This window comes from Vitis riparia, chromosome 9 (genome assembly GCF_004353265.1).
Source record: "Vitis riparia cultivar Riparia Gloire de Montpellier isolate 1030 chromosome 9, EGFV_Vit.rip_1.0, whole genome shotgun sequence".
Classification (NCBI taxonomy): Eukaryota; Viridiplantae; Streptophyta; class Magnoliopsida; order Vitales; family Vitaceae; genus Vitis; species Vitis riparia.
Window position 1 is genome coordinate 698901 of NC_048439.1, and position 16002 is coordinate 714902.

Here is a 16002-nt window from a genome sequence, read left to right on the forward strand (position 1 = left end):
TGAATTCCTCATAATGGTGAAAAAAGAAAATCAAGGAGTTTTAAAAGGAACAGAAATTTTGATGTCCCCCTGATGTGACCATAAAATGACTGGAGTAGTTCCACCAACATACCATCTAATAAATAGGAAGCTTAGATCATTCTATAATTTTTTTGGATAAATCAATAAATCAGCCTTTTTTTACATACAAGCAATCAAAGAAGAAAGCTGTATGAAATGAAAGACTGAACTAAAACTAAAATCTATTTACAATACTTTAAGCAGACAAAATATAAACATCAAAACTTCCAATAAAGATCTCTCACTGCATTAATGGGAATGGCAGCCCAGATATCCATTTCATTCAGGAAGGTGGTGCAGGTAAAAAGGCTTGTACAGATCATACAGTTCTGCCTTGAGTGTCTATGTTTTACAGTTCATCATGCTTTGAACCAACAGCACCTGTATCAGAAAGTATGATAATTAAGATAGACACAAGATTCTTGGCAAGTAGAAACATATTTCTGAGTGAGAGACACATCTTAACAGTAACAAACATGAAGATTCAGTTTGCTTTTATGGAAGTCAATTCCAAGCAGATAGTTCTTGTTTTCATTTTTAACAAGTTGATTTTGAGTCCATGCCATCAGAAGCTTAAACTTTTTTCTTTAGTAGCCTTTTGTGAAGTATGTGATATCTTCTAGTCTGCTATTATTTCAATGAAAAAACTTTCCAAAAAAGAAAAGAAAAAAAAAAGGTGAAATCAAACTGCAGTGGAGTGTTAGAGAAAAGAAGGAGCACAAAAAGATTAAAAAAAATACAGGGAATTTTGGAAAATCACATCTATTCAACATTGCAGGGCTGGTTTTGAAATTTTATGTTATCTTTTGATTTCCTCCACCATCAAGCAAATGTAGAATAAGAAAAAAAAATGGGTGAAGAGAGAAAAGTTCTATATTCATATTAGAAAATGCATCAGCCCTATTCTTTGGGATCTTGAAGAAATAAAAGAATTAAGGCCACAAACAGCAAAGCAAAGTAGTTCAGAAACATCTCAGCATTTTTAGAAATGTACTTCGCAAAAACAAGTATTGGATCTCCAGATTGTTATTAAGCTAGACATGCTGGAACCACCTGAGGCCATAAAAGGAAAACTTGTTCCATCAATTAACAAAGACATATTCACTAAAGCATAGAGATTTTATTTGAACATTTTGTAATAATTCCATACATCTTTTTTAGACCTTTCCTCAACTTTTGGAGCCCTAGTGTGCAAACAAACACAAATTTATTTATTCTTATAGAGAATGTCCTAGTCCACTGATTATATGCTCGGGAAATCTAAAGATTCCATATTGTTTTACTAAATAGGCCTCCTAGTTTTGGTAGAATAACCTCCATGGTTACACAACATTGTATACAAACAACAGATCCAGTCATGCTCCTAACCCCCTGATCTTTAGTTCTATGAGGTTCATATGCAACCAAACACATGCTAGGACAGTGTAAAGGCTATAGACCAAAAAACATGAAATTACAACAATGGGCACCATCCCACCCCAAAACTCGGACAAGCCTTAGAATGCATATATACCTAAAATATAAGAATCAAAATGACACCTCAGTAATAATCCATGCACCAAAGTTCTCACCAAAAAGGAACCACATTCATCTAAAGCCTAATAAATATTACTGTCATAAGATAGCATATCAAAAAAAAATCCTGATATTTCTTATCAATATTAACATAAAATCATCATGTCTTAGAAAGCAATGGCATTGGTAGATTCAAATAAATATATTTTGTTATATTGACTAATGGAGAAAGGAATTGACCTGAAGAAAATTCTTCAAAGAAAAAAGATATCTCCCTCTCAGCAGATTGGGGAGAATCTGAACCATGGACACAATTCTTTTCTAGATCCTGTCCACACATTGCTCTGATACTGAAAATGAGAGCAGAAACAATCAAGAAACCAGCAAAGAAGCTACAAAAGTTATTAAGCATATCACAGAACAAGGAAAACACACCAATCATAGAGACATTAATCAAATTGGATACAAACTCTACATTCATATGATAATAGAACAAGCAAGATTGCTAATGAAAATATTAAACAAAATATGGTCATGATTAACAAGAACATAAAGAACCTGTGAGGATGAGTAACCTTAGCCTTCTGAGCATCAGTTGGTCCAATTAAGGCACGCCAATCAGCAACAGCATTTACCTTCTCCAAGACCATAACCAAAACTGGACCACTGATACAAGTAATGTATCACAAACAGTGAGAGGAGTTCTCAAATATGTATCCTAAATCAATAACATTGTAGATACAACTCCAATATACAGTGATTATAAATCCATTTAAAACTCAACAAGATGCAAAAGAAAATCAAGAGACAGAGCAAGTAGCATGCAATACTATTATTTGCTCAAATTATTTTCAGTAAACAAGCATTAGGATTCACTGGACTGATTAATAAGATAGACAAAATATGCTAACAATGCCAAAGCTTCATGTATTAAAGGCCATACAATGACAGGGGCATGGCTTAAGCTGGAGTCATGCTGCACAGGGATTTAAGCAACTTCCTCTGACAGTGAGAGAGAGGGTACAGTATTTCCAAAACTGGGCACCATGAAGCTTCAAATAACTATAATAGACAAAAAGTTTATGGATAATGATTAATTTGCAAGCTTGTGAAACAAGAATTGGAGGAGCCTATTTCATAGCTAATATGTACAATGCTTTTTCAGAAGGGTAGTTCAGTTGCTTTCAAAGATATTAAGTATATGACTAATATGAAAAGTTCAAGAACATAAGTGTGTGATTCTGTGGTTGATACCACAAAACAGAGAAATGTAAAGTGCAGAAGAAATTTATAAAATAAATAAATAAATCCTAAACTGGTTTGGCTGCAGCAGTTTGTTGAGAAGACTCAATTCGAGGAGCTAATATGAAACTTGTGATGTGAACAATAATTATCAACTTTAATCAAGCAATAGAGGCGATCCAACCAATAATATTTTGAGTAGAAAAAATAACGAGAATTAATGTCAGGTAAAAGATACCTGGTCATGTATTTGACAAGGGCAGGAAAGAAACTTCTCGAAGAGTGTTCGGCATAAAATTTTCCAGCAGTATCCTCATCAAGTCGGACTGTCATTTCCCTGAGAATGATAAAACCAGACTCCAGAATAGCGTTCTTTATCTCATCAGTATAGTTCCCAGACAACCCATCCGGTTTTATCATTGCAAATGTTTTCTCTTTTTCAGCACTTCCACTGCTTGAAGATCTACATTCCTCATAATTTAAGGTAAACAGAAAGTTAGGACTAAAATGCCACACTAATGCTCCACATTAGGAGATCCAAGGGAAATGGTCAACCATCCAAGAAGAAATTTCAAGGGAAATTAACAATGAAAATACAAAGAATTGCAACTTTCTTAGATTCTAGCAGAAATTTGATAAATCAAGAAGAAAGTTCATTTTCAATACGATAAGAAGTCATAGTAAATTCATAGACTCCTAGGAAATTATAAGCCACCAAATTACTAATTCTATGTTTGGTTTCAGGAAATTACTAAAGAAAGTAAAAAATGCTAAGGAAAATCACTTTCTCGTATTTGATTTTACTATGGCTATGTTTGGTTCCCCGAAAATACTAAAGAAAGAAAACAAATGTTAAGAAAAATGATTTTCTTATGTTTTGGTTTTACTATCGAAAATGCGAAAGAAATTCAAATATAATTAAGATTATTAAGAAATTTGCATATTTTAAAATTATTTAATATTTATAAATAGGAGTTAAATAAGTGAAAAAAGTTTGAAATAATATATAAAAATAATTTATTGACTTTAAATCTACTTTTTATTTTCCTTTACTTTTTCTTCCCCTCTACTTTTTCTCCCAGGAACCAAACATGGCCTATAGAAAATATGAAAGAAAATCAAATATAATTAGCATTAGTTAGAAACATGTACATTTTCAAATCATTTAATCTTTATATAATAGAGTTAAAATAAATTAAATGAGTTTAAAGTAGCATATCAAAATAATTTATTGACTTTAAATTTATGTTTTATTTTCTCTCGCTTCTTTGTTCCTTCTACTTTTTCCTTTCTATTTTCTTTCCCTTACATTTTCTCTCAAATTTTCCGGGAACCAAATATAGCATAAGGCTTCAATATTAATGCATTAATTACTAATGACTAGGAGACTTAAGAATAGAGAAGAGATTAGCTGGATAAAATTTCCAGCAAATCAAAGTGGTGGCTAATTCATGGAATCCTAAGAAACAATTAGCGACCAAATTATTCAAAGTAGAGACGTTCACCAACAAAGAGTAGCATATATCAAAACATAGAGAAAATTGCCCTAATATTTATACATGGAATCCTTGCTTGAGATTGAGAACGAAATTTTCAACATATTAGAAGCCATAATTAATTCAAAGACTCCTACAATGTATCAGATTGTTCAAAGCACCATATGTTGGAAAAATCAGCATTAGTTACCAAAGATTAACAGATTTAAAAACAGAGGAGAGATTATTTGTCAAAAATTGCGTGAGTGAATAACACTTTGGAAATAAAATAAATCAAATTCAAGATACAAGGTTTTAGTTAGTTTTGGTTATCAAAAACAATGAAAAATACAATTCAATTAAACGGAATATCTGTGTTAGGCTTAGTTGATTGAAATTCCTACTTACTCGATTCTCAAATGATGATAAATGGCCTAACCCCTGATCCCTTTCAGGTCTCCCATTCTCTCAGTTACCAAACAACAAAGAAAACAGCACACAATTCGGAATCCAATGTTTATGATTTCTTTGTTTGGAAAAAACACCTACAAATTCAACTCTACTAATCAAAATATTTGCTTCAGGAACGGTTGATAAAAAAAAATTTACTAACTCAATTCACTCGAATAATAAACAGCTGAAGACTCAAACCTTGATCTCTTTCCATTCCTTTCATTTTTCTGCCACCAAACAACAAAGAAAATGCAAAATTATATCTCTCCTTTACCTGCCAATAGGAGAGACAGAAACCAGAAGCAACAAAACCAGAAACCTTGAAACGCAAGGAGCGATTTGGAGAGCCATTTGAAGCGTCAAACTACAAAAAGAAACAACCGTAATTACAAATCCATGTATATAGAGGGAGAAAGATCGAGTGAAACCTTAGATTTCGAAGTTTTTGCTCACACGTGATCGCTTGGGGGAAAGTGGAGAGGAAGAAAACTCGAGCTCTGGGAAAGAAGAAAAGTAAGAGCGGGAAAATGAAATGAAAGAGCAGGGAAGATTTGAATTTGGGCAGCGAGGCTATTTATAGAGAGACTAGGCTGCGGCGACTACCGGTGAGAAGTGGCTTTTCATTTAGAGGCGCTTGATTTCTGCGTGACTTCCGCATTTGGATGATGCACCAGTGGGGTCTACATGGACCTAGGATTTTCGGGTCGTAGAAAACGACGTCGTTTACTGTTTCGTCTCGGTTTTGGTTGCCATGCCTAAACGACGCCGTTTAGTAGTTATTGTCTTAAGTCTTAACTCTTAACTCTTAAATATGAAAATAAAGGCGAGTTCTAGACCTGATTCCACGGCTAAGGTAAAGTTCACTAAGCCGGAAAAACAAAAGAAAAAAAAAAAGTTCATAAATTATTTTTATATCCCTTTAAATTGATTTCACTTATTCTAATTTTTTTTAAATTAAATAATTTAAAAATAAATAAAAATTTAATTATATTCAATTTTTAATAATTTTTTTCTTTCCATATTTCCAAACTTAACCTAAAAGAACTTTACCACTATAAAAAAATTATTATCTCACAATAATCTAATTTTGATTTATAAAAGAAGATAAAACTGTTGAAAATAGGACGTCGCCCTTGAAAGCTTATGGCTTTGTTGGTTTTCACGTATTCATCATCTTCCTGACTAAACACTAAAACTAAAATGGGCCGTTTATCCAGTGCCATTTCCGAAATATCACTCAATCACAAAGTATAATACCATGAAAAAGAAGCCATTGCTATGTATATCGTAAATAATCCCGTGGTCTTTGTAATAAAAATCCTATTTCCTTTATACCCAATCCTTGTATCCCTTATAGATTTGATCCAATTTATTTATACCCAGCCTCATTTCTTTGTACCATTATTCAATTTTTCATGTTAATGAACTAATCCAAATTATTTAATTTGTAAATAAAATAAATAAATTAAATTTAATAAAATATATATATAAAAAAATTATTAACTTTAATTATATACATTTTTCATTTTCCTTCCCATCTCTTCTCTTCTTTTTATTTTATTTTTTAATTTCAATTACATTTTTTTTTCTCAAATCAGAGAGAATTTATGAGAACCTGAGTAAATATAATTTTATTTTTCTTCTCTTCTCATTTTATTTTATTTTATTTTTTAATTTTTGTTATATTTTCCCTCAAATTTTATAATATTCAAAAGAAGAGAAAGAGAATCTATGAGAACCGGAGTATATACCCTTTTCCTCGGTAGTCAACTACATAGGTCTTTCATTGCTCTAGGGGTTGAATATTGATCCAGGTCTATAAACAGGCACTCGGCTATCAAATTTTCCTTAGAAAATGAAAAGGCGGGCTTCAATGACACCGCTGTAAACATAATATATATATATATATATATATATTGCAACAACAGCGTATATACATACATTTTGATGTTCTACCCTGTATCGTTGGTTCATTAGCCGCACGAAACACAGAGTTCACAGCAACAATCCATGCACCCGAAACACGTGAGGGCAGAACAGAGCTGCGTGAAGGCTATTGCGCATTGGTTATTCAATTTTGAACAAGCCTGGATGAAGCACATGCAACATATGCGATCAGCCACCATGGCGCAACAGTTGGTAGCAGCCTTAAAGATCACATCTGTGCCCTCAGGTGGCTTTGGCTCTTCGACTCCTGAAGGCAGATTCTCAGATGTTGCTGTCAAGTCACCAAAGCCGATGCCCAGGGTTCCTAGGAGTATGATTTTCTGTCCGATTGAGTCCACCATCTTCTGCAGGCCATATATATGACGTATACAAGTTAAAACGAAATTCAAAAGGAATTAGCCTCTAGGCATCTGGCGCATTTAAGATAGAAGGGAGACAGTAACGCCATGTTTGACAATGTTTCAGACTTATATGGCCTAACCCAAAGCTCTTTTTTAAGCTAGGGCTTCTATCAATATTTGGCTAATCTTATTTGATTTAAAAAACAGTGCAACATAAAAGTCAAGAACATATTATTTATTGTAGAATTGGTTTTATAGTATCTAATTTTAATTCTATCTGAGAACACTAATTTCAAATGTTTTTTGGCATTGCATTATAAATACATAAACTAAGATTGAATAATAACTCAGGAAATTTTCTCATGTTGCATATGGTGTAAGAAAAAGGACAGAAGCCATTGTCCGGTTGCCAGTCAAATGAATGCATTGGATCATAGAAGTTGAGCCTATAACTGAAGTGATTCAGTGGGTAAAATGCATACCTCTTGTAGCATCACTGATTCAGAGGCTTGCTTCCCTTTATCAGTCACAAGTAAAACCATGCGGGTATACTCTGAAGGAAAGCCCGTTTGCATGCTCATTATTGCAATCTACACAATAAGGGAAATAGCTCATGCAAATTTATATTTTAATATGGAATGCATATACATACTTTTATAAAGTACCAATCTCATCCAACCTTAAGAACTAAACTGGGCACATGCATATACTTGATACTGACCCTATGTTTGGTTTCTGGAAAGGAAAAAACAATATTAGGGGAAATTCTTATGTTTGTTTTACTAAGAAAGAAAATCAAATATAATCTAAGTTCAAATTATTTACTTAATACTTTTTTTTTTCTTTCCAATTTTCCTCTCGATTATCTTTCCCCCACATTTTTTCCTCAAATTTTCTGAGAACCAAGCATAGCCTATGACATGATCATAACTATGTGATTCAACAGTGTCTTTTGGTTGGTTGGAATTGGGAAAACCACATGGATATGCAAGATTAGAAAATAAGTGTACTCTGTGTTAAACTTAATTCAGCTCTTTTATAATACAATAGATTGGCAAATGGGGTGAACATACTTTGTCCTCTAGCTGTCTACTTTCTGACAACCATGCTTGTACTGTGAGTAAATTAATTTGTCTCCTTGCAAATACCTGCCAAGAAAGGCAACAGAACATACCATCAGAAAAAGCTGATCTAGTTTGTGGGCTCAGTTTCGACAACACATACATGGAAAAAAAGGAGTAACTGAATGATTAATACAGAACATAACATTCAAGTGCTAAGCATTCAGAGAGGATTTCCTGTGAAATGTGAAGAGAAATGTGGGAAATACAATGGGAATGGGAAGGTAAGTTTTTGAAGTCCCTATCTATTCCATTGGTGCAAAAAGCAAATAATGGCAAAGGGGGCTCAAAAATGGGATCTATGAATGAACAAATATCAATTGGAAGCAGGGAAGCATGTACATCTCCTCTTAGTGTAGGCCACAGACTATCCTAATACACTTCAAAATTGAAAAAGATAAATCTCCTCAAATGAATTAAATGACAGCCAAGATAAATTTGATGATTGTGTGGTATCTTTCATAGCTAATCGTATAAAGAACCAAAAATAACATGATCACATGAAGAATATTTTTCCAAACCCTAACAAATACTTTCTCAGTTTTAAAGAATGTGTCAATCATTTCTAATCCAAAGATCACAACGTAGAAAATTACTCTGTCAAGCGGAATCTCCTTGGCCTTCTGTATTTTCAAGTCTATTGTGAAATTGCTCATATCTGCCAAACTACCACTAGCTTTGAGAGAATCAGGAAATTCTCCATGGTATCTGCCTGATATAATCAGTGGGCTTCCAGATGAAAGGTCTGGAATATGAAATGGGAACAGCTGCAATACAGAACACGGAGAATATGATGTCAGGGATGCAACAATCAAAATAGACAAATATTTTAAGCATAGTCCAACTTTGGCTTGTTTAGCATGGTAGCATATCAAATGATACATAAAACAGCACAATAGATGAAACTACTAGGCAAATATGACACACACAGGCATCACCATATAGCTGCAAACAAAGCATATATTAACTCCAAGGTAACTGATCATTCTTTTCTTGCTATTCCTGGCTGGCAGAAACATTGTGCTGTCAATTAAAACATACTATTTTGAATCTCTTTTTTGTTAACCACATGCATGATGAACAACCGGCGTCCAAAACCCAGTTTTGAAATCTAATAATATTGGCCTTTTTTGTACACGCCCAAACCATCATAGTTGAATCTCCTCCAATTTATTGCCTATTGGAGCTAATCATAGATTTTAGTAATTGCAAGAAATCCACCCTAGTCCGCAAGCTAAGGAATAATTTTTAGAATATACAGATTTTGAATAGTGAACTCTAGTACCTCTTAACCACACAATCAACCATAGATTAGGATCCCTACAAAATCAAATGTGTAATGAGAAAAAAAAATGAACCAATAAGAGAACTACCTAAGATGAAGATACAAATATTCTGAAATTTAGGCTGAGGATAAGAAATAATACAAAGAAAGTGAAGACGTGGATGAATTGACAATACCTGCTAAAGAAAGAAATTAAACGAAATCCTAAATTACTCTATAAAGTGCATTTAGGTAATTTTGCAGATTTTACTTTTTTTAATGTCATTAGTCAGAAATTGGTACTTGAATTGTTTTTATAATTTGAAAAGTTTTTTTATTGAAACTTTCTTCTTAAAAGAAGTGTCAATATTTCTAAACTTTCTATTTTATAAATTAATCTCTTTTCTCTTAAATTTCTATTTTGAGTCTTCAGAATTTTGAAGTCTTTGTTATTAGAAATTTTATTCGAAGGTGTTTCTATAAAGTAGGATGTTAATTCTAAAAAAAAAGAGTTTTTGTTTCTTTTTTTATATTTTATTTTTCAAAGATTTAGGAGTTCTCAAAAATGAACAACAGTCCTGATAAGTTGCTACATAGGATAGGTTTGCTTTTCATAATTTTTTTTAGTTTTAAGGGTTCTAAAACTTTATAAATAAGGCTAATGGATGTAAAGGGGATGATGATTGATGATCCAAAGATTTTTATTTTTATTTTTTTCTGGGTGCAAATTTTGCAATTTTCATGGTAAGACTTAATTATTTTACTTCTAAGTGAGACTCTTAGGGCCTATGTAAGTTTGCAAGGTTGCTTCTTTATCTTTTCTTTTCCTATTTTTTATTTTATTTTTTCTGTACTATTATAATTTTATCTTCCTTCTCCTTAAATCCCAAAAGATTGAAGTCCTAGTCCACCTATTTGATTATAGAAAACCATCCTAGTGTTGTCAAATATCAAGCAATCAATTACACACAAAATGTAATCACAGCATTCAAAAGATCACCAACCAAATCACAAATGAAATTTAATGTCAATGAAAGTAAGTATTTTCATCTTTTGAACGGATCATAATGATGATGATGATACAATAAGTTTCTTGATGAACTTGTCACTGTCAAAGAGTTCTAAGCAGAATGAAAAATAAATAAAAAGTGAAACCATGACTAGTTAGCAACTTAGCTTACCTCAAGTGAATCAAGATGTTCCAAGGTTTCAATAGTTATATTTGCAAGAATGACAGATGAAGCTTTTGTGAACAGTCTTTGCATGTGAAAGGCAATTGAATCTGGCCAAATAGACAACAAGAATAAAAGAAAATTATATAAGTCCATGTTGTTCAAGAAGATGGTTGGTGCGTGCATTACTAAAACACAATTGGATATTTACTGACTCATGTTTGTGAACTTAAATGCTCCTTAATATCAGTTCAATATTAAATTTAACGGTAAAAGTATCTTCCCTGGACAACAGAATTTACAAATAAAGTACTAGGCTAATCCCAAATAGGTGCATTATGTTAACAGGGAAGAAGAATCAGGGCACCAAATTTTCATTAAGATGTTTTCCACTTAATTCGTATGGTAAAAACTTTTGTAAAGATATAGGATTTAGTTAGTAAATTGATCTTCATTTGAGGAATTACTATGAATTTCTATACGACATAGCCCAAAAGGTCATATGAGGAATGATAACAGGGAGAGAGAGAGAGAGAGACAGAGCTGGTCGTACTTCCTAAAAGTTTGAAGCAAAGGTTGCCTCTTACCAAAGTGTTCTGGTTATTGTTTTTGGTGTTTAAATTTAATTGCATTTTCTTTTGAATTAGTCAAATCATTTATATAAAAGTTAGCAAAGGGATTCATGCAACTAGGCTCCAAACTAGTAACTTTTTACTTTTTACTTTTTCCTATTTGCCCCTTTCAACATTAGCATTAGTACTATCAACATGAACAGCAATTACTGAATTAGTTCAACATTAGTAATACTATTTGTGAGGAAGAAATAAATAAAAGTTGCAAACGAATATAACTGACCAGCATCATATGCAGCATCATAGTAACCCCTTCCAATCTGTGCTAGCATTTGCAAGAAGTAATGATTACAGTATGAACCTGTAAAGTCATTCACAGAAAAAAAAAAAAAAATTGACTGGAAAATTCAGAAGGAATAGAATCACTACAAGATTGTGAGATCAAGAATATCAGAGTTCTTTACCGACATGATACCTATGCCAAAAGTACAGATACGAGGACAAATTGGGCTTCTGTTTCTGAGATGGCCTTCCACAACATTACAAATATGTCTTTCATCTTCAACAGCCCCATCAGTAATGAGGAAAATGAGAGGCATTGAACCACTAGTTTTAGTGAGCATCTCTATTGCCTGAGATAAAGCAGATTGTGAGTTTAGAAGTTCTAAAATCAAGTGTATGATATTGACATGTAGAGATGTGCGTCAATCAAAAATGTACATGAAATGGGGATGTGGTTAAGTAAGATTATTTGTAATGTATTGCATGCAATAAACAGGATTTAAAGTAACCATCAATGGACATTTCTATTCTGAAGTCACCAACTTGTGGAGGACATCTTCCATGTAATCTACACCTTTGAATGATTTCCACCATCTAATCTTGTACTACAAGAGAATTGACAAGACTACTGTGGTCATCTGAAAACATTTTCAACACATATAGCAAAGGCAAAAAGGCTGAGCTGGTCATGGCCTAGTGCCATAGCATATATTTTTGTCATGTTTCAACACAAATAGCACAGAAAAAAGGCTGGGTAGGATTTCATAGCATATATTTTGTTATGGAGGTGAACTGAGCATAAAGAGAAGTCAAGTGCACCTTTTTTACAGTATGTATTTCTCATTACCAATACATGCATGAATATTATTATAGTGTGAAGAATCTAAACATAAAAGCCAATATTAACTCAGATTTAAACATTAACTGAAGGACATTACTTGCCATTCAGAATATTTTGAGAATCTGCACATACCTGACTTAGAGGATTCAAAATGTTTGTTCCACCCTCTGCAGTGAAATTTGTGTTAATCCACTGAGTAGCATTTCCAACTTCTTCCTTGGTTGCAAGAACCATTGTTGATGAGAATAAGCAAGTGTCTCCATTAAAAGCTATTATGTTAAAAGAATCCTGTGTATTAAGGTTCAAGAGGGCTGCCAGTACAGCATCCTTTGTATTCTCAAGTGGGCGTCCCCGCATGCTTCTGCTTATGTCAACAATAAATACCACTTCCTTTCTGAAAACCTATCAGGATCACCAAAATGGAGTAAGGATAGACATAATACAATTACATACAAATAAATAATTGAACTGCAGAATGGTAAGAGGCAATCAAAGCATGTGGTAGAATGTAATCATACAGACCAGATCGAAATGCTCCCACAGTGAGAATGAGAACAATCAACCATAGTGTAAGCATTTATTGGAACAACATATTGTACACATGTAAAGTGGGAAGTTGGAGACAACGCATATCTCCTCTTCATGAAGTAATAATACAGAGCTACAAGGGTGCAAATATTGAACATTCTAGCTTACTTTGTTCAAGCGCTAAAGGTTAAATCTGTTAAAAAACTTGAATGAGCAGGTTAACAGCAAGTGACATTATAAACTGCTCTACACTTCAATAAACAACAAGAAGATTGGAAATTTTGGGTTTTTAGAAATTCAGAATTGCATCAAATATATTATGTTTGTGTGCCCTTGCAAATTATTTGTGCCTATCTTTTGCACTTGTACTTGCGCTGCTCTTCAGTGATTTCTTGACAATGTCAACACCACTGCAGAAGGTCATCAGTAGAGGATATTAATGTACAGCCTGAATGCAACATGACCAAAGAATGCCTTTTGAAAGAAATGCCATATATCGGTGGATCCATTTGAAGGCGGAGAAATGAAGTACTTCCAGTAGGGGTGGGGGGATGATACTATAAATGAAAAGTTAAAATAAAGCTAGTTCTAAAACAAAGCTAGCGAACCTTCCCACTGATGTTACTTCCTGGGAAAAGATAGAAGCAGAACATTTCTCTTTGATCAAAATCATGTACAGAAGGAGATTGCATGAGCACCCCACCAAATATGTTATTAGAAGACACCTGAAAGCGCAGTTGGCAAACAAGAATATGAGTAATGCATTCAAAATAAGGGAAATACTTCTTCAGAAAAGGTTCCTGAATGTCTAGTATGAACAGGTTATGATCATGTACATTTCAGAGCATCTTCTCTGCATCAGCAGGGATGCACAGATGCACATGAAGAAATATACAGTGATTAAAAAAAGGAAAAGAAAAAACCATCTTCAACGTCTTACAGTATATGAAAAATTGAAGTCAGCATGTGACCATGTTTGAACTTCTGCTTCGTATAAGAAACCCAATTTACCGACCTGACGCCTTAGCTCCTGGAAATTTTGGAAAAAAATATAAAAATCATGTCACTTGATTTATATGCAGAATCTTAGAGCTTTTCACAATGACAAACCTTCAGAAGATGGCTTGTAGCCTTGCATAAAATTTCTGTTCCAGTGCCAGAGTTCACATTCAACCGTATCTTTTCTTTTTTGGGAATTTTCTTCCCAGCAGGAGTGACACATGTGGGAAAACTGAAAGGTATAATGAGACTGAATTGACCATCCTGATATATCAATTTCTGAGACCAACTGAACTTAATCGATAAATTGGTGCCTCCTTCAACCTTAAAGGCAAACAAACATAAAATATCTCAGCAAACAAAATTAATAATACATTATAGATCACAAATAACCAAGAGAACATGTGAATTAAATGAAGTAATTAATAACCTTTGGAACTTTTAAGGTATATATCCGCCATCTCAGAAAGCGCCCATCTTCTGTTTTGGCAGTTTTCCCATTATCTTTTGTATCTTCCTCTGTGATCAGTCGACTATTACATGATCTTCCAGTAACATCAACCTCAACACCTAGAACTGAACCCTGTTAGCCAAATCATGTTGCCCTTGAGAACATAATTCAGATACCTCAAACATTAAAGAAACCAGTCTGCAACAAACAGTAGCAAAAGCATATTATAACTTGACATAAGAACGCCAGCAACATATGATCATCAAGAAAGGTGCGAACATGTTCCATTACTTCCATCGGCATATGAGTTGATATGCAATATAAATGATGAAGAACTGGCAGATATGGGTTAAAGTCAATTTCAAGAAGCACTGTTTATGGAAATGGTTCCGATTTCATAATGAGCTCCAATCAGAAAGGCAATATATCAATTAAACCACATCTAAAATAGAAATCGATGTTGGAAATACGACTAAAAGGGAAGTAGTTAACTACGTGTATTTCTGTTACGGTATCAAGTTGCATTACCTGAAGGAAAGTTTCAATTTAGCTAGGATACCTCTATTCTCTTCAAATTAATCTGCGTATGGAAGAGACTTTCTGCTATTGCAAATTATGCCAAATTTTCATAGATGATCTCACTTAGCACAAAAACCGAAAATATACGTTAGTTTTGGCTGTTGATGCCTCGAGGAAAACAAAGAGTTCCTTCCAATTGAGCCCCATAGAACTCAAGAAGGATAGGGGTAGAAACGTGAGGATTGACTAAATCGAAAAAAAATATGACGGAGAACATGCCTCTAGAAAGAGCTGAATGGCAGAAAATGATTCAGTGATGAACTTGCTTTGCTGAATGCATCTATGCTAGTGTTAATTCAGCCAAAGTCATGAACGAACTAGCTTTGCAGAGAAAATGTAGGAAACATGTTAAATTCTTCCTTGTTTAGGTCTTGAGAGAATGAAATACTCCTAACTACAACTATTTAGCTCATTTCAATTTTTTGTTTTTCCTTTTTTTCTGCTTTCTTTCCTTCTCTGGTGCGGAACAGAAAACAAAGGGTCAGAATTTTCTTTGTCTTTGCTCGCCACTTTCCCAACAACCAGAGTAAACCTCAAACACAAAAACACAAGCGCTACCTGCTCCCCCATTGGAATCGCAACGCGACAATCGCATCTTCTACTCCCCATAACGCAGTGAACTCGCCAAGTTCCACTGACAGAAATGAACGCAGTATCCAAATAACAATCAACTTCCATTGCAATCCCAAGCATGTGAAGCGGAATCAGCGCCGGAGGATCGCACCGGCCATGCACATACGGCTGGTAGCTCGGAACATCCGGATTATCAACGATCGAAGGCTCCGGAATCACGGCGTAAACCATTGGCGCCGTCGGAAGTAACGACTCCTGCGACTCCGACTTCTCCATTTCCTGCGGCTTCGGAGCCGATGCCGACCGATCCTTCCCGTAGTAAATTCGTTTCGAGAGCCTGAGCCCGTAATCCACTGCAGTAGAAAAGTCCTCTGCCATTCCGTCGAACCTTCCTCGCCGGCTAGATTCTCCGGCGGTTGTGTGTGATCCCCCGTACACGATAAGGCTGAGCCCTAGGGTTTGATGCTGAAAGAGAACACAAGCTTGAAGCGTTAAGAGTGAGTGAAGCTATTGAAACGACAGTTGTTTTCACAGTACCGATGCCGTTTCAGACAGTCATTAAGTTGTCACCGACGCTTCACTTTTGA

At 34.2% G+C, this 16002-nt stretch overlaps 2 protein-coding genes across 7 annotated transcripts; both read right to left on the reverse strand.

Annotated features, from left to right (window-relative positions):
- Positions 1-38: 38 nt before the first annotated feature.
- On the reverse strand, positions 39-6760 carry LOC117922009 (probable nucleoside diphosphate kinase 5). 4 transcript variants are annotated; one of them, XM_034839972.1, is made up of 6 exons: positions 6687-6760; positions 5020-5109; positions 3056-3280; positions 2134-2241; positions 1816-1925; positions 39-441 (listed from the first exon to the last, which is right to left on the reverse strand). In XM_034839972.1, exons 2-6 carry the CDS (start codon positions 5094-5096, stop codon positions 410-412), a joined length of 552 nt encoding a protein of 183 aa, XP_034695863.1. In that variant the 5' UTR covers positions 5097-5109; positions 6687-6760; the 3' UTR covers positions 39-409. The 4 variants fall into 4 exon arrangements, with proteins under 4 accessions (XP_034695863.1, XP_034695864.1, XP_034695862.1 ...); XM_034839973.1 differs by lacking the exon at positions 6687-6760 and adding an exon at positions 5201-5378; XM_034839971.1 differs by lacking the exon at positions 6687-6760 and adding an exon at positions 5174-5378.
- Positions 6563-16002, reverse strand: LOC117922007 (inter alpha-trypsin inhibitor, heavy chain 4-like). 3 transcript variants are annotated; one of them, XM_034839965.1, is made up of 13 exons: positions 15401-16002; positions 14243-14395; positions 13924-14136; positions 13754-13843; positions 13422-13538; positions 12418-12687; positions 11638-11794; positions 11446-11523; positions 10600-10700; positions 8751-8921; positions 8107-8181; positions 7516-7623; positions 6563-7033 (listed from the first exon to the last, which is right to left on the reverse strand). In XM_034839965.1, the coding sequence occupies exons 1-13, from the start codon at positions 15791-15793 to the stop codon at positions 6719-6721; spliced, it is 2241 nt and encodes a 746-aa protein (XP_034695856.1). In that variant the 5' UTR covers positions 15794-16002; the 3' UTR covers positions 6563-6718. The 3 variants fall into 3 exon arrangements, with proteins under 3 accessions (XP_034695856.1, XP_034695857.1, XP_034695855.1); XM_034839966.1 differs by having other exon boundaries at positions 6563-7036; positions 14243-14382; positions 15401-15526; XM_034839964.1 differs by having other exon boundaries at positions 6631-7036; positions 15401-16001.